This window comes from Monodelphis domestica, chromosome 7 (genome assembly GCF_027887165.1).
Source record: "Monodelphis domestica isolate mMonDom1 chromosome 7, mMonDom1.pri, whole genome shotgun sequence".
Taxonomy (NCBI): domain Eukaryota; kingdom Metazoa; phylum Chordata; class Mammalia; order Didelphimorphia; family Didelphidae; genus Monodelphis; species Monodelphis domestica.
The window spans coordinates 115808122-115834384 of NC_077233.1; the positions used below are offsets into that span (position 1 = coordinate 115808122).

At 36.8% G+C, this 26263-nt stretch overlaps 1 protein-coding gene across 9 annotated transcripts in view; it reads left to right on the top strand.

Moving 5' to 3' along the window:
* Positions 1-26263, top strand: part of FREM1 (FRAS1 related extracellular matrix 1) — a 177471-nt gene that overhangs the window by 46555 nt on the left and 104653 nt on the right. For 8 of the 9 annotated variants that reach the window (XR_470440.3, XM_056805356.1, XM_056805352.1 and 5 more), the window contains exons 7-10: positions 2794-2902; positions 7324-7455; positions 16963-17307; positions 18245-18387. Coding sequence is in view for 8 of the 9 variants with exons in the window: in XM_056805356.1 (XP_056661334.1) it covers positions 2794-2902; positions 7324-7455; positions 16963-17307; positions 18245-18387 (729 nt within the window). In the remaining variant the exon portion in view is untranslated. Of the gene's footprint in view, positions 1-2793; positions 2903-7323; positions 7456-7919; positions 8588-16962; positions 17308-18244; positions 18388-26263 lie in introns of those variants that run through there. The other variant, XM_056805357.1, reaches the window with a different exon arrangement.

Below are 26263 nucleotides of genomic sequence, written 5' to 3' on the forward strand. Positions count from 1 at the left end.
TCCCATCAAATGGTTTTTATTTATATTTTCTCCAATGGATGAGAATCCAGGCATAAAAACTACCCAAGAGGGCCCTAGATTATTATGAGTGGAAGAATTGCTAAGAATAAAACAAGCCCTTTTCTTCTAAAGAGTTCTTTGGTTTACAGAATGCAAAGGGATGTTTAATAAAGCATTTCTCCTGCCTTGGGCTTTTCAGATCAAAACTTATGAAGAAGCTTTCAAGGAAGAAGATTCCCAAACTTCCCTTGGAAACTCACTAATGCTGAAACAACCTTCTCTGTCAGGAGATTCCTCCTGGCTAATCTAAAGGCTCCAGATTGCAATTAAAGCCTATTTCCTTTGGGTTTGCTGGAGAATAGCTGGCTAGAGTCTCCCATGTAATAGCTTCTGCTTACTTCAAGACCTACCAGGAAGTTGGTGAAAACATGGTGAAAAGTTTAAATTGGTGTTGTTAAGGTCTATTGTAGAAAATGAATGCCTCTAGGGCCAGCAAATTGCCTTCTCTGTAATTTAAGCATTTTTTCCACACTCACCCTCAAGGACAAATAGATTTTACATTGTAAATACTTGGTCTGGCCCTCTGCTTTCCTTTCCCTCTCCCAACTGTAAAAGCCCCAGATATTCTTCTGATGATCTTGCCTCACTGAACTTCCCGTGATGGAATAATTTTCTAATTATTTACAAAGAATTACTTCCAGCAACAAATCCAGTCAGGCTACTATTTAGAGGGTTACTGTGGAGGATTTTTGGCTTTGCAAATAGCAAATGGACCTTCAAACTGAGAGTTGTGTCTCATAACAAGAACTCTCAGATTATTAAATTCACTTGATTAAAGCATCTACAGTTCATAAAGTACTGTATTCATTGGTGCTGTGGGGAATCAACTTTAGATAAAATACCATCTTGTCTTCAATGGAGCTCCCAGACCAGTAAAAAGATCACACATAAATAAATACTCACACACAATGCACAGATCTCTTTTATTTGAATAAAAATAATCCATAGTGCAAGTGATCTTATTACCATGTATAGTAACTGATTTGATCAAGTCAATTAGATTGTCTTGGCCTCAGTTACTTCATCTCTAAAATGAAGGGATTGGATTGTTTCCTTCTAGCCCTAAGACAATGATTCTAAAAGTGGCCTGGAAACCACTTTCCATCTATTATCTGTGGATTTGGGGCCCAGCTGGTTTGGGGAATGCTTCTGGAAAGAGAGTCCTGATCCCTACTGGATTATCTATAATTATTTATTACTTGGACCAGTGGTTTATAGTCAATCTTTTTTTAAACTAAATTTATGTTCTTATAGAACCCTATTACAAAAAGGGTTACCTTACAGATCCTGTAATCTAATATATAATCTAATGGAACCAAGAAAAGGTGAGGCAAGTTCCTTTGTTTCACATAGGTAATAGAAGGGCAGAATTCAAGTGTGAACCCAAGCATTACAACTCCCACACCAATATTCTTTCCAACGCAGGATATGCATTCCATGCTTATTACTTCTTTTATTAGTTATATCTTCTATTTTGTGCTTGAAGTGAAATTACAAATCTCACACCTAAAACTTTAAGTAGTTGCTGGTTGCTCTGAAAAGACTTTTATCCTCTAAGTAAGATTAATTTATCATTAAATTGTAAATTTTTGTGAGGAGAAGATGGTAAGAGTTTGCCAGTGATATGAACTTAAACTAAATATGCAATCTGATGAAGCCTATTGATAATTTCTCAGGATAATGTTTTAAGATGCATTTAAATATTTTTGTTATTTTTATTATAAACATTCATTAAAAATTTTGAGTTCCAAATGCTCTCCTCTTCCATTCCTCTTTTACTGAGATATAATATATCTCTTAAAAATGTGAAGTCATGTAAAACATATTTCCATATTAATCATATTAGAAAAAAAAAACAAGAAAAATAAAGTGGAAAAAAGAATGCTTCAGTTCATACTCAGAACTAATTAGTTCTCTTTCTGGAAGTGGATAATATTTTTTATTATAGATCCTTTGGAATTGTCTCAGATCATTGTCTTCATCAGAGTAGCTAAGTCTTTCACAATTGTATTGCTTTTATTGTGTACAATTTTCTGGTACTGCTCACTTCACTTTGTACCAGTTAATATAAGTCTTCCTAGGTTTTTTTTTTAAAGCAACTTGTTTGTTTTTTAATAGAGCACAGAGTGTTCTATCACTATCATGTACCACAACTTGTTCACAGCTGGTCCTCAACTGATGGGCATCCCCTCAGTTTCCAATTCTTTGTCACCACACAAATAAATTTTAAAATACTTGGGATTTAAAAGAAATTAATGAAAATAAAACCCCATTCTTTCCCATCCAAGGTTATGGATCTTCTGAAATCTTTTCATAAATGAATCTGTAGATCCCGTTAAGAATCTCTGCTTTTGAATGTATACCCTCTCTACTACCAACTTGTAGAATTTCTTACACCCTTCCAAGGTAATTCAAGTGCCATGTTACATGGGATCTTTAGCCTTTCCTGATTAATTTTTCTGTAGAAATATTATATGTGTATTCCTCCTCCCCAGTCAAACATTCCCTGAGACTAGGAACTTTTACACCATCATCTTTATAGCCCTGGTGCCTGGCATAGCCCTTTGCACACAGTTTAATAATTTTCTTATTGAATTAAATAGACTGGCCAGTAGAGATGCTCTGGCATTTGGCAGGGAGCAGTGTGCACTGTTTTGATCTCCAAATACAAGCTTTGTTTTATATAACATCTTATTAACAAGTGCTAAAAATGGATCTCTATAAATTTTACAGGTGGAGTTTGAAGTGTACGACTTCTTCTTTGAAAAGAGCTTACCAATCACAGTCCATATTTCTATCAGGACAGCAGACACGAATGCCCCAAGAGTGTCATGGAACACAGGTGAGGTTCAGAATTGCTTATAGAATCATACTATTTGTAAACCTTAAAATTTCTCAGACTTATGAATGTTGGAAATTTCCCCATTGGGGAATCTTCTACTTAAAAAAAATTCCCTAGCAGATAGTGAGAATTCTACTTGAATGTGAAAACTCCTTGCCTTGGGAATATCCCTACTCCACCCTACTTAAGTGCTTTAGGACAGAAAACTCCTTGCTGAACAATGCTTTGAAAGTGCTTTGACCCATGCTTATGGAAAGGACAGGAAGTTCTTTGAGTCATGCCTGTTTTTAAAATTGATACAATGGGATGCTAGGTACCCATATAGGTGGGGCAACTTGTAAACTACTTAAACCTAAAAGGGTGATAACTTATTCAGAGGTTTTTTCTTAATGAAATTTGTCAACACAGAACAGCAGCTTTTTTTTCTGACTTACTAAAGAGATTAAAACTACTCAGCTGTGAATTCAAAATGGGCGGTCCTTTAGAAACATCTACAGTGATTGGTAGATGTAAGGACTTGTGGGAGGTGACAGAGGAAATTTTGCCCTTAAAAATAAGAGCTTGTATCTCATTCAAGGATCTCGATTTCTGATTCTCATTCTGGAGGATCTCATTCTGAGAGACTCATTTCCTTGAGGACTGATGCTTGAGGGCTCTTTCCTTGGAGATAGATCTCTTTGAGGAGAAGTGCTATTGGAGGAAATCTCATTCTGAAGGAGAGCTCCTTGAGGAGCTCCTCTGAGGGGCACTGTCCCTCTGGGGTAGGAGCTCTGGAGGCTCTTGAGAGAGGCCCTTTGAAGCAATCTCTGGCTGGAAGACTCTTTGAGGAAGGACACTGGCCTGGTGTCACTAGTATCCTTGTTTAGTCAGAACTTGTGGTGAGTGTTAAAAAACTGACTAATTTCTCTTTTAAGACTCAGGTCTAGGCCATATTGGCTTGAGGCCCTTCATACTTATTCCTTTCTTACTCTCTCTCTCTTTCTTTGATTACTCATTGTATTGTTAATTAAAATCTCTATAAAACCCAATTGACTTGGGTATTTGAATAATTGGGAATATTTCCCTGGTGACCACCTTATATTTTATTTTAAAACCCAAGACACTGTAGTGAAACAGATTTCTGCGGTCAAATTTACTCACCCTCTCTTATATCTATCACAATTTATATCTTCCACTATTTTAATCACTACAGTTTAAGACCTCAACCATTTTAAATCTCACATATTCCTAAATTATAATCATGAGTCAGAGTTGTTATTTTTGTCATTAGGATTATTAATTATTAACCTTTGTCTTAACAATCAAGGCTCAAGTTCACCCAGTGGTAGAAAGGAAATTAGAAACTTTCTGAAGCTATTTCATCATCTATAAAATGATGACTATAAAGAAATCAAATGCAAGTAAACATAAATACAATAAAAATAAAGTAATAAAAATAAAAAAAATGTTTATCCTATCACTTCCTCATAGGCCTGCTACAAGGTTTACATAGGCCAAGGACTCCAAAGTTATTTGTAAACTTTAAAGCACTATGTAATTGACAGATATTAGACCCCAGACCCCTTGTCTCCTTCCAAAGTTCTCTCTTCACTTACTACTACAGGTGAGTCAAACAGAAGTTTTTTTTTGGTGTTAAAGGTAGGATTCAGGTGGGGCCTGACTCTAGGGCTAACATTCTACTATACTATGATGCTTTTAAAAAGATTATTTGGTATTTAAATTAATTGACATTCATTTGATAAGGTTTGAAAAATAATTTGGAATGTTTACATTTTATGCATATATAGTAATGGAAGTTTGGAATGTTTATGTTTTGGACAGTATAGGAAGTTTTGATAGGATTTGCAAGCTTTTTGCTTTTTACTTCTTTTCTCTCTCTTTTTTTAAACTCTTAGCTTCCATCTTAGAATCAGCACTGTTTATTGATTCCAAGGCAGAAGAGCTGTAAGGGTTAGGCAATGGGAATTAAATGACTTGCCCAAGATCACACAGCTAAGAAGTGTCTGAGCCCTTGTATATTTTGGAGAGAGTTTTATTTTTATTTTTATTTGTTCATTTTGAAAGGAAAGTAGAGGGGGGGATTTTAAATACAAAAAAATAAATAAAATACGGTGAAAAACAAAATATTTGTTCAATAAAAATGTTTTAATTAAAAGGTAACATTTTGAAAAATTTAAAACAGTTATATTCTTTCCCCAACAATAAAAATATAGCATATATTCATTAAATATATAATATGATATGATATATTTATTAAAAACAACATATCACATATACTTATAATAATAAATAGATAATAGATAATATATATAATAATAAATATAAAAATGTTTAGAATAGTGCCTGGGCACATAATAGGTTCTATGTAAATGCTCATTCCCCCCCTGTTTTCTAATATAAAATGAATACTCTTTAGTATAAAAGAATATAAATCTTTTTCATTTTAATCTTTTTATTGAAATATTTTGTTTTATATCATATTTATATTTGGGTATCTCTTCATGATTTGTACCCAATGAACCTTTCCTTGTTATAGAGGTTAAAAAGAAAGAAAATAGCATTTCAGCAAAATTAACCCACTTTGACTGATAGTGTAGACAACATTCCATAGTCATAGTCCCAGCATCCTTGTCAAAGATGGGGAGGGGAATTTTTTAACTTTCTCTAAAAGGTAAGTTGGTCATTATACAGTTTTAATTTGATACAGTTTCAGGATAAACGTTTGAAAGTGAACACAATGAAAACATTCAATGATAAGATTAGAAATTTAAACTTTGTGTGCAGTAAAAGAAACAAATTATTTGCCTTTGAGGTAAGAAACCAGTCTCTCAACTCTCTGATAGATCATCCACAAAAATGCCAAAATCACCTCCCTAAAGTGAATCAAACTATGGCCCTCTACTGCTCAAGAACATTAAATGGATTCCCATGGCTTTTGGTAGGCAACTAGGTGGCATGGTGGATAGATTGCCAGTCCTGGAGTCTAGACCTGAGTTCAAGTCTAGCCTCAAACACTTTCTAAATGTGTGACACTGGGCAAGCCATTTACCCTCTGCCTACATCAGTTTCCTCAACCATAAAATAGGGAAAATAACAGCCCCCCACCCCTCCCTGGGTTATTGTAAGGATCAAATGAGATATTATTTGTAAGAATAGTCTCTGGGCACATAATAGGTTTTTATAGAAATGCTTATTCTCTTCCTATTTTCTAATACAAAATAGGCATTCTTTAGTTTGTCCCTTAAAGACCTTCACAATCCGGCTGGACTTTTCCAGGATCATTACACATTACTCCTCTTCATGAACTATTTATTTCAGTCAAATTGGCTTACTTGGTGTTCCTGAAAACATTTCCGCCTTCAATGCCTTTGGCCAGGCTGTCCATAGTGCTTGTAAAGAGCTCCTTCCTAAAGTCCTTGGAAGTCTGTCCCTTGGAATCCCTCATTTTATTCAAGGCTTACTTCATGAGGCACCTCCCATGAATACCCCTTCTTGATGCCTCTCGATGTTACTGCTTTCTCTGTTCTTAAATTTTTGTTGTTCGTTTATTTTTCCTCATGCCTGACACTTTTTAAGACCCCATTTGGGACTTTCTTGTCAAAGATACTGGAGAAGTTTGTCATTTTCCTCCTCCAGCTCATTTTACAGATAAGGAAACTAATGCAAACAAGATCTTAATAAATGCTTACTAGATTGGATTGAAGGTGTCATTACTTAATCAAAATAACAGTACCTTGGACACTGGAACATCCCTCATCATCTGTTTCATGGACAGGTCTCTTCTTTCTGAGCTTCACTTCCCTCATCTGAATACCAACACTGAAGTGGCAGATGATTTCAAACTTCCTTTTTAGCTCTAAATTTTAATGGTTCCAGGATCTTAGCAAAGATCACCAGAATAGCAGTCCCTGTGAATACATTTGCTCATCAGCTTTGTGCCCCTGTTTTCCCTGGAAAGAATCGATCTATCTCAAGGATGTGATTTGACAAACTAAAGGAGAATGAGTATTTTTGAAAGGAAAATTGATTTGGAGTGCCTTAAATTGCTTTCAAAATGTCTCTTTGCAGATATCCTGGAAGGATAATCTCTTCTTTGTCTCTTCTCATGACTCTCTTAAAATACAACTATTGGCATGGCTCAGAGTTTCTAGAAACCCTCTTCTTTTTTTTTTAAACCCTTAATCTTAGAGTCAATACTATGTATTGGTTCTAAGGCAGAAGAGTGGTAAGGGCTAGGCAATGTGGGTTAAGTGACTTGCTCAGGGTCACTTAGCCACTGATAGGTTGTTTTTGGTGGTCTCAGAGATCCATTCAGATAGGAAGTGTCTGAAGTCAGACTTGAACCTGGGACCTTTTGTCTCTGGGCCTGACTCTCAATCCACTGAGCCACCCAGCCTCCCCTCCTCTTCTCATTCTTGCAGGTCTCAGTCTTCTAGAGGGACAGTCAAGGCCCATCACCTGGGAGCAGTTTCAGATAGTGGACAATGATGACATCAAGGCAGTTCGCCTGGTCACTGTTGATGGCTTACAGCATGGGAGACTTACTGTAAGAGGTGAGTGGACAGTTATCCTTTGCCTCAGGCTAATTCCCCAAACATTTGAGGTTCTATCATGTTTAAGCCACTGCACTGAGAATACACCTATGATAATAATCTTTGGGGAACCATACCAGTGATTTCTTTAGTGTAGGATGTTCCTGTTAAGGAAATCCTCCCCATATGCCAGTCAGCAACAGCTCTGCAATCTATGGGCTTTGAGAATTGTCAGTAACATAAGTGATTTGTCTGGAGTCCCGCTCACATAAGCCACAGAGTCCTGGATTTAGAACTAGAAGGGACTTTGTAGGTCACTGATTCTAAATTCCTCATTTTATAGAAAAAGAAACTGAGGTTAAAGAGATTAATTGACTTGTCCAGAGTCACACAGTCCTAAGTATCTGAATTTGATGGGAATTTGTCTTTGTATTTGAATCTGATAGAGAGATCAGCTTTCTATCCACTATCCTTTGCTCCCTCAGGGCAGCCCAGTGGCAGTGGATTGTCAGGACTGGAGTCAAGAAGATTCCTCTTCCTGAGTTCAGATATGATTTCAGACAACTGTGTGACTCTGGGCACATCACTTAACCCTGTTTGCCTCAGTTTCCTTATCTGTAAAATGAGCTGGAGAAGGAAATGGCAAACCACTCTGGTATTTTTGCCAAGAAAACCCCGAAGGAGTTACAGTTGGAGTTACAGACACAGAAGGAGTTACGAAGGAGTTACAGACACAACTGAAAAAGACCAAACAACAATAATAAATGTTCCCTCTCCAATAATGATGATAGCTTCCACTTATGTAGCAGTTTAGGCATTAAAAAAATAAAAGTCCTAATTATGTTGGTAAAGATCACATAGATATCATTACCTCTATTTTGAAGATGAAGACTTTAAGGTCCTGACACATTAGATGAGTGGCTCAAGTTAGAAAGTTGGTGGTTTTGTTTTTATATAATTTTTCATTTCCAAATATATATGTTTCTTCCTCACTGAGCTACTTTTTCTTTCTTTCATATTGGTAACCCTAACTTACACAAAATCACTGAGTGTTTGCTTAACCCTCTCTAGGATTTAAGTTTAGTCATTACAATGTCATAGTGTTCATATTCTTTTATTGTTGTTTCCATTTATCTTGTTATGGTCACTATATATATTATATATAAAAATATATATGTATATATATATATTTTTTTTTTTTGAGTTCTGCCTCCTTCCTTCTGGGTCAGTCCAGCCTTGCTGCGTTTCTTAGAATTCGTCATTCTTTCTAGTAACTGGTGAATAGCCAATGAGGAGGTAGTCTTTCCTATTCACTTGGAAATGACTAGTAGTCATGTATTGATCTCATATTCCCCAACTCCTACGGGGAGAAATTGGGTTCTGTCTAGTCATGTGTCCTCATTGTTTCTAATGAGATAATTAAGGACTTAGTTCTGTTTTTAGTAGATTCTCCTAGCTTAATTTAGTTTAAAAAAAAATTCTGAGCAAGAGAAATCTTACTATCCTCTCTTCCATTTGTCCTCATTGCCATCATTCTCCGGCGTAGGACATTTCTCTGAATTCCATAGAAACAAAGGAATGAGGTTCAAGTCTGAGCCTCAATTCAGGATTCAGGAATATAAATAATTCAATATAATAAAAATAAATGCCCTCAAGCAGGTCTTGTTATTTTGGTTATGGCTCGTCATAAATTTAAGGTGGTTGTTGTGATCCTTACTGATGAAGAAGGGTTAGTCACCTAATAATCACAAATATTCATCGTAACAAAAATACGTCTTATACTTTTTATTATATTCTGTTCTTAAGACACCAAAGGACTTAATAAAATTATCCTCTAGACATGTGTCCCTCATTGAGTTGCAGAAAGAAAACCATGATTTTTCTCTTTTCAGGTAGGAAGTCTGAGTATAAAGTGACTTATCTAGTTTCACACCAGGTCTGGGATAATTTCCAGATCTTATTTCAGTTACCATCCCTGTCCACAGCCAATGCCTTGCTTCTGTGAAGTTAATGACAGGTTTGGCATCAGAGTATAACAGATAACTTTGGGGCAACAATGGTTGTTCTATATATAAGCTATGTGGAAAGCAATATGGTTATTCCTTATGATAAAAATACAGTACCAGTTTTTAGAGCACTCATGATGATTAAATTATTTTTTAGGTGCTCTTGGTAGGGGCAGCTTTATCTATGTCACTTTACTTGAAGACTCTTCAAGAGGAATGGCCAGTGTATAATTGAAAATCTGTTACCCTAAAAAAGAACTACATTTCCCAGGAGCCCACTGACTTCCTGTCATTATGTACTTCCTATAGATAGGGGATATTAGGCAGGGACATGGAAGGTCATGGCTCTTTACTTCTGGTCTTGGGCACATGGTCTTTATTTTATATCTTCTTTATTCCCTTGATTTCTAATAATCATTAATAAGTCTCTCAAAATATAATATTGTTATCATTTTTTTAAACATTATTTTATTTGGTCATTTCCAAACATTATTCATTGGTAACAAAGATCATTTTCTTTTCCTCCCCCCCCTCCCATAGCCGACACATGATTTCACTGGGTATCACATGTGTTCTTGATTCGAACCCATTTCCGTGTTATTGGTATTTGCATTAGAGTATTCATTTAGAGTCTCTCCTCAGTCATATTCCCTCCAACCCTGTAGTCAAGCAGTTGCTTTTCCTCGGTGTTTTTACTCCCACAGTTTATCCTTTGCTTATGGATGGTGTTTTTTAGATCCCTGCAGATTGTTCAGGGACATTGCATTGACACTAATGGAGAAGTCCATTACCTTCGATTGTACCACAGTGTATCAGTCTCTGTGTATAATGATTTCCTGGTTCTGTTCCTTTTGCTCTGCATCACTTCCTGGAGGTTGTTCCAGACTCCATGGAGTTCCTCCACTTTATTATTCCTTTTAGCACAATAGTAATTCCATCACCAACATATACCACAATTTGTTCAGCCATTCCCCAATTGAAGGGCATCCCCTCATTTTCCAATTTTTGGCCACCACAGAGTGCAGCTATTAATATTCTTGTACAAGTCTTTTTCCTTATTATTTCTTTGGGGTACAAACCCAGCAGTGCTATAGCTGGATCAAAGGGCAGACAATCTTTTATCACCCTTTTGGCATAGTTCCAAATTGCCCTCCAGAATGGCTGGATCAATTCACAACTCCACCAGCAATGAATTAGTGTCCCAACTTTGCCACATCCCCTCCAGCATTCATTACTTACCATAGCTGTCATGTTAGCCAATCTGCTAGGTGTGAGGTGATACCTCAGAGTTGTTTTAATTTGCATCTCTCTGATTATAAGAGATGTAGAGCACTTTTTCATGTGCTTATTAATAGTTTTTATTTCTTTGGCTGAGAACTGCCTGTTCATATCCCTTGCCCATTTATCAATTGGGGGATGGCTTGACTTTTTGTACAATTGATTTAGCTCTTTGTAAATTTGAATAATTAAACCTTTGTCAGAGGTTTTTATAAAGATTGCTTCCCAATTTGTCGCTTCCCTTCTGATTTTAGTTACATTGGTTTTGCTTGTACAAAAACTTTTTAATTTGATGTATTCCAAATTATTTATTTTGCATTTTGTGACTCTTTCTAAGTCTTGCTTGATTTTAAAATCTTTCCCTTCCCAAAGGTCTGACATGTATACTATTCTGTGTTCGCCTAATTTTCTTATAGTTTCCTTCTTGATGTTCAAGTCATTCACCCATTTTGAATTTATCTTGGTGTAGGGTGTGAGGTTTTGATCTAAACCTAATCTTTCCCACACTGTCCTCCAATTTTCCCAGCAGTTTTTATCAAATAATAATTTTTGTCCCAAAAGCTGGGATCTTTGGGTTTGTCGTATACTGTCCTGCTAAGGTCACTTACCCCGAGTCTATTCCACTGATCCTCCTTTCTGTCTCTTAGCCAGTACCAAATTGTTTTGATGACCGCTGCTTTATAATATAGTCTGAGATCTGGGACTGCAAGACCCCCTTCATTTGTATTTTTTTTCATTGTTTCCCTGGATATCCTTGATCCTTTGTTCTTCCAAATGAACTTTGTTATGTTTTTTTTCTAAATCAGTAAAAAAATTCCTTTGAAGTTCAATGGGTATGGCACCAAATAGATGAATGAGTTTGGGTAGGATGGTCATTTTTATTATATTGGCTTATCGTACCCATGAGCAGTTAATGTTTTTCCAATTGTTCAGGTCTAGTTTTAGTTGTGTGGAGAGTGTTTTGTAGTTGTGTTCATGTAGTTCCTGTGTTTGTCTTGGGAGATAGATTCCTAAGTATTTTATTTTGTCTAAGGTGATTTTGAATGGGATTTCTCTTTCTAGTTCTTGCTGCTGAGTTGTGTTGGAAATATATAGAAATGCTGATGACTTATGTGGGTTTATTTTGTATCCTGCAACTTTGCTAAAGTTGTTGATTATTTTGATTAGCTTTTTGGTTGAATCTCTAAGACTCTTTAAGTAGACCATCATGTCATCCACAAAGAGTGATAACTTGGTCTCCTCCTTCCCTATTTTAATGCCTTCAATTTCTTTTTCTTCTCTAATTGCTACTGCTAGTGTTTCTAGTACAATGTCAAATAATAGAGGTGATAATGGACATCCTTGTTTCACTCATGATCTTATTGGGAATGCATATTTTTAGGAACAACCCTTCTATTCCTATGCTTTCTAGTGTTTTTAATAGGAATGGGTGTTATATTTTATCAAAGGCTTTTTCTGCATCTATTGAAATCATGTGATTTTTTTGTCGGTTTGCTTGTTGATGTGGTCAATTATGTGGATGGTTTTCCTAATATTGAATCAGCCCTGCATCCCTGGTATAAATCCTACTTGATCATGGTGAATGACCCTTCTGATCACTTACTGGAGTCTTTTTGCTAGTATCCTATTTAAGATTTTTCCATCTATATTCATTAGGGAGATTGGTCTATAGTTTTCTTTCTCTGTTTTTGGCCTGCCTGGTTTTGGGATCAGTACCATGTTTGTGTCATAAAAGGAATTTGGTAGAAGTCCCTCTTTGATTATTATGTCAAATAGTTTGTATAGTATTGGGGTTAGCTGTTCTTTGAATGTTTGATAGAATTCACTGGTGAATCCATCAGGCCCCGGGGATTTTTTCTTAGGAAGTTCTTTGATGGCCTGTTGGATTTCTTTTTCTGATATGGGATTATTTATGAAATCTATTTCTTCTTCTGTTAGTCTAGGCAATTTATATTTTTGTAAATATTCATCCATATCACCTAGGTTGGTATATTTATTGCCATATAGTTGGGCAAAGTAGTTTTTAATGATTGCCTTAATTTCCTCTTCATTGGAGGTGAGGTCCCCCTTTTCATCCTTGATGCTGTTAATTTGCCTTTCTTCTTTCCTTTTTTAAATTAGATTGACCAGTACATTGTGTATTTTGTCTGTTTTTTCAAAGTACCAGCTTCTAGTCTTGTTTATTAGTGCAATAGTTCTATCACTTTTGATTTTATTAATTTCTCCCTTAATTTTTAGGATCTCTAGTTTGGTTTTCTTCTGGAGGTTTTTAATTTGTTTGTTCTCAAGTTTTTTGATTTGCATTTTCAATTCATTGATCTCTGCCCTCCCTAATTTGTTAATATATGCACTCATGGATATGAATTTTCCTCTAAGTACTGCTTTGGCTGCATCCCATAAGGTTTGAAAGGATGTCTCACCATTGTCATTTTCCTCAACAAAATTATTAATTGTTTCTATGATTTCTTCTCTACCTAACCAATTTTGGAGTATCATATTATTTAATTTCCAATTAATTTTTGATTTGGCTCTCCATGTACCCTTACTGATCAATATTTTAATTGCTTTATGATCTGAATAGGTTGCATTTATTATTTCTGCTTTTCTGCATTTGAGTGCCATGTTTCTGTAACCTAGTGTATGATCTATTTTTGTGAATGTGCCATGTGGTGCTGAGAAGAATGTGTATTCCTTTTTTTCCCATTTATTTTTCTCCATATATCTATTAACTATAATTTTTCTAAGATTTCATTCACCTCTTTTACCTCTTTCTTATTTAGTTTTTGGTTTGATTTATATAAATTTGATAGTGGTTGGTTCAAGTCTCCCACTAATATGGTTTTACTGTCTACTTCCTCCTTCAATTCTCCTAGATTCTCCATTAGAAATTTGGATGCTATACTGTTTGGTGCATACATGTTGATTAGTGATATTTCCTCATTGTCTATACTCCCTTTTAAGAGAATATATTTACCTTCCCTATCCTTTTTGATCAGGTCTATTTGTGCTTTGGCTTTGTCAGATATCATGATTGCAACTCCTGCCTTCTTTCTATCAGTTGAGGCCCAAAAGGTCTTACTCCATCCTTTAATTCTAACCTTGTGAGTATCGACCCGCCTCATATATGTTTCTTGAAGACAACATATGGTAGGGTTTTGGGTTCTAATCCAATCTGCTATTTGTCTATGTTTTATGGGTGAGTTCATCCCATTCACGTTCAAAGTTATGATTGTCACTTGTGGATTCGCTGGTATTCTGATATCTTCCCCTAGTTCTGACCTTTCTTCTTTAGCTATCTCCTTTTGAACTAGTGATTTACTTTAGGTCAGTCCCTCTAGTCCCCTCCCTTGATATGCTTCCCTTTCTAGCCCCTCCCTTTTTATGCTCCCTTCCCTTTCCCCCTCTCCTTCCCTCCCTTTTTATACTCCCTCCCCCCTCTCCCTCCTTAATTTCCCTTTCTTTATTACCCTGTTGGGTAAGATAGAATTCAGGATCCCACTGGATCTAGATGTTCTTCCCTCTCAGAGTTGATTTCACTGAGAGTAAGGTTTAAGTAATACTACTTCACGCTCTCTTCTTCTCCTTCTCATATGAGAGATCTTCCCCTTCCCTTCCCATGTGTATCTTTGTATGGGAAAGATTATTCTATTTAGTCCCCCCCCCCCCATTTCTTGAAGTAAATCTTGATATTGTCGATGCTTCCTCCATCCCTTTTCCTTTCTTTGTCCCCCCTTTCACCAAATCTAGTTGATGCCCAAATCTTTCCCTATGCATGATTCTTCTAACTACTCTTATGGTGCATACAATTTTTGAGACTTACACAATACATTTCCCCCACGTATTAATATATATAATTTGATGTAAATGTAGTCCTTATAGAAGAGAGTTTGACTTAAAGAAAAAGATAAGATTTATCTCCTTTTCCCTTTCTTTCATATTTACCTTTTCATGTTTCTCTTGATTTCTGTGCTTGGATATCAAATTTTCCACTAAGTTATGGTCTTTTCTTAGCAAATGCTTGGAAATCTTCCATTTTGTTGAATGCCCATACTTTCCCCTGGAAGTATATAGTTAGTTTTGGGGGTAGTTGATTCTTGGTTGGAGACCCAGCTCTCTTGCCTTTCTAAATATCGTGTTCCATTCTTTGCAGTCTCTTAGTGTGTTAGCCACTAAGTCATGTGTGATCCTTATGGGAGCCCCCCTATATCTGAAGCTCCTCTTCTTGGCTTCTTGTAGGATTTTCTCCTTTTCTTGGAAGCTCTTGAATTTGGCAATTACATTCCTGGGAGTTGTTTTTTGGGGATTTAGTGTAGAGGGTGTTCTATGAACCCTTTCTATTTATATTTTGCCCCCTTGCTCCAGAACATGTGGGCAATTTTCTTCTATAATCTCCTGTAGAATAACATCAAGTTTATTGTTTATCTCTGGTTTTTCGAGCAGTCCAATAATTCTCAAGTTGTCTCTTCTTCCTCTGTTTTCCTGGTCCGTGACCTTTTCAGTGAGATATTTTATGTTTTCTTCTAATTCATTAATTTTTTGGCCTTGCTTTATTAATTCTTGCTGTTTTGCAAGCTCACTGTCTTCCAGTTGCTTAATTCTGGTCGTTAGGGACTGGTTTTGCTTTTCAGCTTTGTCTGCCCTTCTATTAGATGCTTCCAGGTCTTTCTTCAATTGTGAAGTCTTGTCTATCAGACTGCTGATCTCTTTCTCCCATTTTTATTTCCAGAAGATTTCCATCTTTTGGGTAAGCTCCAATTTGAGTTCTTCCAGAGCTTGTGGATAATTTCCATTTTGGGAGGCATGTTTTGATTTTGTTTGGGTTTTATTCTCTTTCTCTTCTTTTCCTTGGGTACTCCCACCATAAAAGTTTTCAATAGTCACCTTTTTCCCTTTCTTCCTGGAGGCTTGATTTTGGGCCATGTGAGCCATCCCTTTGGTGGTTTTATTCCCCTTTCCTTTTTGGTCTGGGGTCTGGGTGATATTGGGGGGGGGGTTCTGTGAATTTAGGTTGCCTCAGATTAGTTCTTCCCAGCCTCTGAGGTTTCTTAGAGCACAGGTCCCTGTGCTCAGTGCAACCGCCCCTGTGCTCAGTGAAACTGCCCCTGTGCTCTGCGTAACCTCTCCTGCATTCAGCACGGCCTCCCATGTGCTCAGTGCAGGATTCCCCCGTGAAACTGCCCTGAGAAGTCCTTTCCTTGCAGTCTTTAGATCCCAAGGATCCTGGTGTGCACCCCCCCCCCCCCCCCGACAGAGATGCTCCTCACTCACTCACTGTCCCAGTGAGCGCTCTGATACCTTACTCTGGTTTGGTGGGGGAATGGGGGGGAAGGGCGGCTCAGTTCACTTTTTTTGCAAGTTTTTCCTCCTTCTTATAGTGTGGAAATGTTCAAACCCCAAGTACCTTCGTTTCTGTGGGTTACTGGAAAGTCCCTCCATTCCTTCAAAGGTGATTTTTATACTCTTTTGAGGTAGTCTATTTCATTCGGTGCCTGGGAGAGGAAGCGATTTGCATCTAGATTGCAGCCATGTTAACCCGGAAGTGTCAATATTGTTATTATTGAGATTAATTTTAACTTCTACACCAGTATGAATGCAAATCAGTTTTCTTAGTTCCATTACAGGAGGAGAGGTGAGTGATCCTGTGCCTCTCTACTCCCAGGAAATCCACTGTTGTTTTTGGCCCCCATGAGGGCCATTGATCTTGCTGTCCAAGGATGACAAACATCTTAGGCTTCTGATGTTGATGTTGGTGATGATACATAGGAAGGAACCCCAAAATAGAGGCAGAGGATCTGAGTTCCCATCTTGGATCTGCCTATAACACAATGTAGTTTTGGATAAGTTATTTGCCCTCCTTTGGCTTCAGTTTTTTCATTTAGCCACTGATAGGTTGCTTTTGGTGGTCTCAGAGATCCATTCAGATCAAACTTTCTTTGTGGTAGTACATTGATTGCCACATGATTTTTTTCCCCTATAGGTTCTTTTTATTTTTATTTAAAGCCTTATCTTCTGGCACAGAATCAATGCTATGTATTAGTTTTAAGGCAAAATAGTGCTACAGGCTAGGCAATGGGGGTTAAGTGACTTGCCCTGGGTTGCACAGCTAGGAAATATCAGAGGCCAGATTTGAACCCAGGACCTCCCATCTCTAGTCCTGGTTCTCAATCACTGAGCCACCTAATGTCCCTACTGTAAGTTCTTTAGACTTTTATCTCAACAGCTTCTTCTCTTCTTTTTCCTCCAGGAGGGAAAGGCTTCATTTTCTCTGTAGCCGACATTCAGGCTGGGACTGTTCGTTACCATCATGATGACAGTGACTCCACCAAGGATTTTGTGGTCTTCAGGATTTTTGATGGCCATCACAGCACTCGCCACAAGTTTCCCATCAATATCCTGCCTAAAGATGACAGCCCGCCTCTCCTCATAACAAATGTTGGGATTGAATTAGACGAGGGGCAGACTGTGCTGATCCAAGGCTCCATGCTGAAAGCTTCTGACACGGACTCCAGTGATGACTACATTTTCTTTAATATCACTAAACCTTCCCAGGCTGGAGAAATCATTAAGAAGCCAGGTCCAGGACTTATTGGTAAGCCATGGGATAACTATAACACTATGAATATCCTTTTCCCTCCCTTCTATGTTCTGTGAAAATATAATTTCTTAGAAAGTCCCATATCATTATGGAATTTTTTTTCAGGTACTCCCTATAACTCCTCAGTAATTTAGAACCTTCTGGTCAGAATTTTTTTGACAGTTTCGACTTGGGTTGGACAAAAAGTTACTTTTGTATTTTGTTAAGGAAGGAAGAGCAAATTAGTAATGGAAATAAATGGTATTAAAAGCATTAAGTGGGGATGTTTGGCTAAAGTAGGAAAGCAATTGATTTCAGACATATAAAGGAACTTTTGCAAGGTCTGTTTACATTAACTGATAATGTTTGATGATTCTATTTATTAAAAGGATTAAATCAGAATCTCTACACAGCAATATATTAGCCATGAGAAAAACTACATTTCTTTTATTTAAAGTTATATAGGGCCAGCTTGTGACCCTGGACAAGTCACTTAACCCCCATTGCCTAGCCCTTACTACTCTTCTGCCTTGGAGCCAATACACCGTATTGATTCCAAGATGAAAGGTAAGGGTTTAAAAAAAAAAGTAAAGTTATATAGGGGAAGCTGGGTGGCTCAGTGGATTGAGAACCAGGCCCAGATATGGGAGGTCCAGGGTTCAAATCTGACCTCAGACACTTCTCAGCTGTGTGACTCTGGGCAAGTCACTTAATTCCTATTGCCTTATTTATAGGGAAAAAAAGTTATATAAGGATTTTTTGGTTCACCCTACCTTGCCTCTATTCCCCACTCCAAATGTTTCCATACTATTCTGCAGTGTTCTGAGGTAATTGAGTGCCCTCAGGGTACATGGTTTTTACTGGGCAGTTGTTCACTTGCTGGAGATAGGTCTGATGTTATGGGGTGTTAGGCAGATGTTGAAAATGTACATGGTGTTCTGTAACCCAACAGGCTACCCAGTCCCTGGTTTTCTTCAGAGAGATCTGTTTAATGGGATTATCTATTATCGACACTTTGGTGGAGAAACTTTTGAGGATTCCTTTGAGCTTGTTCTTTGTGACAGCCACGATCCTCCCAACCTCTCAGAACCACAGGTAAGAGACTCCTTTGAACATTCTTTGAAGAAATACTGAGGGATGGATGGTGATGCAGCAATGTAGGATCGATAGTCGGGAGCATGGGGGTTCAAAACTGCCGCTGATACTTTCTAGCAAGTCCCCTAACTTCAAGAAGGCTCAGTTCCCTAATCTATAAGATGAGAAAATAACATTTGGAACCTTTTTTCACAGGGTTATTGTGAGGCTCAAAAGGAATAATGATGTTTAAAAAACACTTTGAAAAATGATAGTTTTAAACCATTTTGGAAAAATATTGTGTTATTTTTTATTTTATTAAAAAAACTCTTACCTTCCATTTTAGAGTCAATTCCAAGGCAGAAGATCTGTAAGAGCCAGGTAATGGGGATTAAGTGACTTACCCAAGGTCACACAGCTAAGAATTATCTGGGATCAGATTTGAACCCAGGACCTCATGACTCTGGATCTGACTCTCAATCCACTGAACCACCTAGCTGCCTCCAATATCATTATTTTTTAAAATGAACTAATGACATTTAATCAACTTCTTCAAGGAAATCAAAGTATTATTAATATCTGTGGAAATAATTCAGAGAGAATATAGAAATGTATTTGAGCAAACTTTTCTCAAGTGACAATTGTAAAAGTTTAGAAATGGAAGCAAATTGATTCAAAAAGAAAAAAAAATTCAATTAAATTCAAAGAGAGAGAAAAGATCTGATCTGAATTCTGAGTTTTTGTTTGTGAGCATTGTATATTGCCAATAAGGACCATAGGATCATGGCATTGGAAGGGAGCTTAAAGGTCATTTACTCCAACTCTTTCCTTTTATAGATGAGATAATTGAGAGGTTAAGTGACAAGAACCAGTAATTAGAAGCAGATCCTCCTACTCTAGGTTTAACATTCTTCCCCTTGCACAAAAAGGATTACCTCTATTTGGATGAGGTTTTGAGTATGAACCTAACAAAGAAGACTTCATGTCTGTTATTTGAGGGCCATCTCTGGGAAGTCCAGAGAGCAGGTAGGTGGCTCAGTGGCAGATTGGTTGGGCCTGGAGTCAGGAGGACCTGAATTTGAATTTGGCCTCAGATACTTATTAGCTGTGTGATCCTGGGTAAACCAATTACCTCTGTTTGCCTCAGTTTCCTCATCTGTCAAATGAGTGGAGAAGGAAATGGCAAACCACTCCAGTGTCTTTGCCAAGAAAACCCCAAATGAGGTTACAGAGTTAGACAGGACTGAAATGACTGAACAACATTAATGGGTGTTTAATACTTAAATATTTCAATAGATTCATGTTCTCACCAATCAATCAGTGAACCAACAAGCATCTATTAAGTGCTTACTGTATACCAAGGGAGCTTATTTTTTAATATAGGAGACTACAGAAATATAAATACATACAAGAAATGGGAGCAGAGAGAAGATAACTTTAGAGGGGAAAGATTTAGTTAATAGCTTCCAGTTGTGCAGATTATGTGCTTGCTTTTTGTGTCTTCCCAAAAATTCTCCAGAGAGGGTCTTCCCTACCCCTTTGATGACATTCTAGATATTTTAATATTTTATGAACATTTAGCATTTTCAGTGACACTCTAATACTTCTTAGATTAAAAAAAGAATCTCCTTAACTTGGCATTTAAGAATTTTCACAATCTGCTTCTCACTCACCTTGCCAGTCATTATTTCCGTTTCCACCCTTTGCGTTTTGACCAAACTGGCCTACTAGTAATTTCTGAAGTTGCTATTTCATCCCCCCCACCTCTGATCATTCAGTCTACCATCTCCTTTGCCTGGAATGCACTCCCTCCTCAAGCTACTGCTTTAAGTACTCCTTTAACCACTGGGTGGCAGTGCTGCTCCAATCTGATTTTATTCATCAAATGAACCAAGCATTAAAAAGTTCCAGGGTCACCTTGGCAGTTATGGGCTCCACTCAATACCAGGAATGACTGGGAAGTGTCAGACTATCTGCAATTCTCAGAGAAGTATTGACCTTCTTCCCCCATCTTCCTAATTACCACCTCCATAAATCCTGCTCTGCCTCTTTAATATTGTGGTTGTATGCACATTATTATTCTAAGGGGTGTGATCAATGCTGACTTAATCAATTAAGACAGTTCTTGATTTCCCTTTTTGAGAAAATTCCCTTCCTTTCCCTAGCTCTATTGTATTTTACTGAACATGAGCAAAGCCTAATGATCATAAAGCCAAGTATGCAATTGTATAGTTTTTGCTATATAGAATCAATTAAAAAGAATTGTATCCCAGTATTTTTAAAGCAGTGCCATGAAGCCACATCCTCACTATCTCCCAGACTTTTTTAGTTATTACTAAAACTGTGGGCATTCAGCAAATCCATGAGTGCAGAAGAAAATGTCATGCTAGCTTCACCCCTAAAATAGCAGGTATCCCAAGTATGGGGATCAGCTCATACTTTCCAATACAGAAATTAGCAAAAATCCCAATGTAGCAAATGGGACACTGGGAATAACCACAGATTCCTCTGATCCAGATTGTCTATGTCTAATTCTGAGTCTTTCCAGATGCCAAGCCTGGTGCTTTTTCTCTGGGTGTCCTGTGGCTTTAAATTGTACAAGCTTATCACACATGACACTTGATGGGGTAGGGAGCAAGGTTGAAGGAGGTGTGCACAGGACTCTTTCTCTCAGTATTCTATACTCTTTCCCTTTATTCCATTATCTTTTCCCTTTCCTCCATTTCTCTCCTTAAAAGTCTTTCTTTCTTTCTTTCTTTCTTTCTTTCTTTCTTTCTTTCTTTCTTTCTTTCTTTCTTTCTTTCTTTCTTTCTTTCTTTCTTTCTTTCTTTCTTTCTTTCTTTCTTTCTTTCTTTCTTTCTTTCTTTCTTTCTTTCTTTCCTTCTTTCCTTCTTTCCTTCTTTCCTTCTTTCCTTCTTTCTTTCCTTCTTTCCTTCTTTCTTTCTTTCTTTCTTTCTTTCTTTCTTTCTTTCTTTCTTTCCTTCTTTCCTTCTTTCTTTCCTTCTTTCTTTCTTTCTTTCTTTCTTTCTTTCTTTCTTTCTTTCTTTCTTTCTTTCTTTCTTTCTTTCTTTCTTTCTTTCTTTCTTTCTTTCCTTCCTTCCTTCCTTCCTTCCTTCCTTCCTTCCTTCCTTCCTTCCTTCCTTCCTTCCTTCCTTCCTTCCTTCCTTCCTTCCTTCCTTCCTTCCTTCCTTCCTTCCTTCCTTCCTTCCTTCCTTCCTTCCTTCCTTCCTTCCTTTCTCTCACAGGCTTCATGAGTTGTGGGGAGAGGTTTGAGTGTTAACTTGAGCCATGAAGCTTGTCTTTCAAATGAGGCATAGATTTACCCCCTGTTACATTTATCTTCCTTCAAGGTTCACCTCAGGAGCTATCTCTAATAAAAAAAGCCTTTCCTGATTCCCATCTTCTTCCATGCTTATTCCTTCATTAAATTAACTTTTATTTATTTGAGGATATAGAGTCAATCACTTTGTATTTATTAAGTGCCTTCTATGTTCCAGGTGCTGTGCTAAGCCCTGGGGATCCAATGAAAGACAATGTAAAATTGTATCTGTAAAAATGATCTGTTATGGGAGAGATTTCTCCTTTCTGAGTTTATGTTGTGGGTAACTGCTGCCAAACATGTATTTACCACAATGCAGAGGTTAAAATTAAAAAAATATGCTTCAGCAAAGATTCAGACCTCAGAGAAAAACTGCACCCCAATTAAGAAACTTGTAAGTCCTCTTAAAGGTAAAAATATTTCAGAGAAGTAATTCTTTTGCCCACTTAAATCTTATACATTCCTCTTAGGTCATAAAAAGCTAAAGAGAAGATAGATCCATAATCCCATGCTTCTTTCAGTATTATAAAAGTTGAACAAACACTTACAGAGTCATAATGTCATGTATCTCCTAAGTTCATAAAACAAATTCTATAGATAAACTAAGTCAAGTTACAGATTAAAGTACATTTGGAGGGTTCACAAATAGACTGAGGGGCTTTTTTTACATGTTGCCAAGGAATCAGGGATAGTAGAGATTCTTTCTCTGGCTTCTTATCTAAAGAATGTTTAAAGCTCTGAGTAAATTTTCACATCCTGTGAGATGGTTTTGGTCAAATGAAGTTAATATTAAGACAGACTTTTAGTTAACCAAAATTTGCTGGATGGACATCCTTGAGTCCCAAATAATAAAAACAAAAACAAAAATTCATAACTAAAAAATAGTCCTTGTTCTCACAGAGCTCACAGTTTAATAATGGGGTAGAAAATATGCAAACAACTATGTACAAACAAAATATAAATGGGTTAAATTAGGAAGTAGTCTCAAAAGGAAGACATTAAAATTAAGAAAGACTGCCTCTGTGGAATATAAACTCTTTGAGGACAAGAACTGTTTAATTTTTAGTTTTATATGTCTGGTTCTTAGCATTGCATATAGAAAGTATTTTAATGTTTTTTGTATTGAATAAAAATTGAAGATCTTGACATAATCTGTCCAAGTAAGATTTGGTGACTAATGCAAAAGTGGGCTCAGGGAAGGAGAATGAAAAATATGTTGAATATATATATGTACATATATACATATATAAAGAATATAATAAATATACAAAATGAAAGAGACCAAAACTCACAACCTCTTCAAAAGTTTCATATGTATATGTTCCTCAATCAGAAATATGGTGAATATTAATCACAGGAAGGAAAAAAAGATCAACTGCTTATTCCTGAAATCGCTATCTTTGGCCCTAGACGCCATCAACTAGAGTGTAGGTCAAACTCATTGCAAAATTAGAAGAATAAAGATTAGAAGAACACACTGCATATACTTACAGTAGCTCAAACCAGACCTAAGTGAAAAAATAGGCTGTTAATTCTCAAAAATGAGAAATGGATAAAAGTAAGGACATTGATTCTTTTTTAAGAATAACCCTTACCTTCTGTCTTAGTATCATTTTGTAAGATAGAAAAGTGGCAAGGAAGTGTCTAAGCCAGATTTAATCCAGGTCTTCCTGATTCCAGGACTGACTCTCTATCCACTATACTCCCTAGTTGCCCCTAGGACATTGATTCTTTGAGGCAGCTTGATCGTTAGAAAAAGCAGTTGCACTAAGGATCTATCTAACACTGAAATCAAATTCCAACCCAGTCATTTACTCCTCTTTTCTTTTAAATTTTCCTCTATCTTTCAAATAAAGGGGTTGGATAAAATGAACTCTGAGGTTCCTTTCCAATTCTGAATTTATATTCTTGTGGTCTTAAGAAGAGTTTAGATATTAGATGACCAAGAAACAAGGGGAAGGTGGATAAAAAATATGTTACAATAATTTGGAATGTGAGAGAGTTAGAAATGAGTGGGAAAACATTCAGTTTATCTGCTTAAGTAGCAAGTTACTTCTTCTATTTACCATATCCCTTAATCCTCTATCTTGCTAATATTTCATTTGGAAGTTCTGGTTTAGATCTATGATAGAGAACCCAGTTAGCTGGATAAAAAGAAAAGTAAATGTTTATGGAAAGAGATACCAGGCTTAACAGGGTTTAACAGGAATATCAGGAATTCTCATGTTGCATTTAGAAAGAATTAATGATGTGGATGTAGTCTTGAGTCCTGTTCCCATCTAGAGGACCAGAATCATTTCTTTTAAAACAGATTATAAGCCTTTTTAAAAAATGGAAAACTCAAGATTTTTTTCCATATTTCCAATCCATTATTACAAATGGAATAGGTCATATTTTTATACATGCATAAACACATGAAGGTCAAAACACATCTCTCAACAGAGAATGTCATTACAATGAAAGGTTAATTGTACCCAACATTTATAATTCCTAGCTAATGGGCCAAAGTACCCATGCTTTGTAGCTCTGATTACAGTGAAATTCTATACAATGAATTATCCAGGCTGTTTCTACATTTTATGTCTGGATAGAAGTCATTCTCTCCAGGACAATTAAATTTAGCACCTGATTCTGTGGAAATTAAGTAGGAGGGAGGTGTGGGGGAAGGGAAGAAAGTGAGCTAAACTTATTATAACTCTTTTGCTCTGATTGGAAAGCCAATGTTTGCTTTTTAGTTCCTAGGGATTAAAAAGTAGTTATACCAACAAAATGAACTTATGAAACAGATTTTTGTATTGCTAAACCCTTTCTTTCTTTTCTTAAATATATGAATATATTATATCACATAATAGTATATCATAAGTATATACATACATGCATGTTTTAATATCTAATTGTGGACCTGTACAATTTCCAAAGAACTGACATTTCAGGTGCCCTTGGAAAAATGCATGTTGGGTACAAATAGGCATATAAATATAAATGCATATTGAGCATAAATAACATATTAGCAATGTTGATTTTTGTGTAAGAAGTGCTATATACAACTGTGAACTAGGAAATGTTTGGTCAGAAAATAAGGTGGTCAGGTCATGCAGGATGCGAAAGGGATCATAAGTGGACAGCTTCAGGCTGCCCTGGTAATCATCTAATGTTAAAACTCTTGAAAGAAGTTGTCTAGTGGGTGTTAGGTAGATTTATAGCTGGACTTAGAAAAGAACCACACAAAATGAGAAGGCACAAATGGGCAGTTATCCTCATTTTGGAAGAAATACTCCAGTGGATGAGATCATGGATTCACTGAAAACACATGATCTCACATCCCCATCCCCAGCTCCATGTTTTATCCAGATTTGTGATTTCACTGGTATAGGAAATCCCAGGTAAAGACAGTCCTTCCAAAAGAGATCAGTGCTTACTCTGTGAGTTAAATTCTTAGTTGCTTGGAGCATTTACAAGTTGAGTGACTTATCCAAGGTGAAACTTGAAGGGTGTGGCTCCTCTTGATTCCCCTCTTACTTCAGGTTTTGCGTCAGGATCCTCACCCTCTGTGGCATCGGGGCTGCCTTTACCTTTTTGGTCCAAGGGATATTTAAGTGAATCCCAAAGTCAAATTTTAGGGTTCTTGTTAGGAGATTTATATGGCCATTCATAAACCATGACTTGATTTCTCACAGAGAGGTATTTTAATCTCTTACTCTAGAGTTTCAGCATCCTGGAGTAGATAGTTTGTTAAATACAAAAGAAAAAAATATTCCAAAACAAACAAGCAAATCCTTCAGGGCTCTCCCTCATGAATACCTAGATATCAAGTAATGACATGTCTGTATTCAAAGGTAACAAGTTCATTTATTAAAAAGAAAAAAAAAGAATCAGACTAATGAATCACCATCAGCAATGTTGTTATTTTTGTTTAGTCATGTCCAACTCTTTGTGATCCCATGGACCATGGCTTTCCATGGGGTTTTCTTGGCAAGGATTCTCAAGTGGTTCTCCATTTCCTTATCTAGTGGATCCATTTGTTGGGCAATCAATTTTAGTAACTTCTTCAAGGACCATAGCTAGAAAGTGTTTGAGGCTGAACTTGAAGTCAGGACCTCATGATTCCAGGCCCAGTGAATTGTCCCCTGAGTTACCTAGCCACTTCTTGCCTTACCAAGGTTGTGACTTTCCCAAGATCACTTACCAAGGAAATATCTGAGGCTAGATTTAAATTCAGGTCTGTCTGACTCCAGGACTAGTGCTGTTAACCATTTAGCAACAGCTACCTCTATCAGCAATAGAAAATAACAAAAATAGGACTTAGAGGAAAAGGAGAAGAACGGAAAGGAGATGCCTAGTTTGAATTATTCAGTCTCTCCCACCTGGGCAAATGTATACTTTCCAATAGTGGTTATTACTGTTGTGAAATTATGTTTGTTAAAGTTTAGACTTGAATCCAGTTCTTCCTGGTTCTGAGTCTGGACTTCTACTCATTATACCAGGCTGCCTACTTATCATTTAATCATATAATAATGTTTTTCAGTTGACTTTTTTGACTTTCAATAACTCAACTGGTCCACTTGAAGCCAGGTTCTA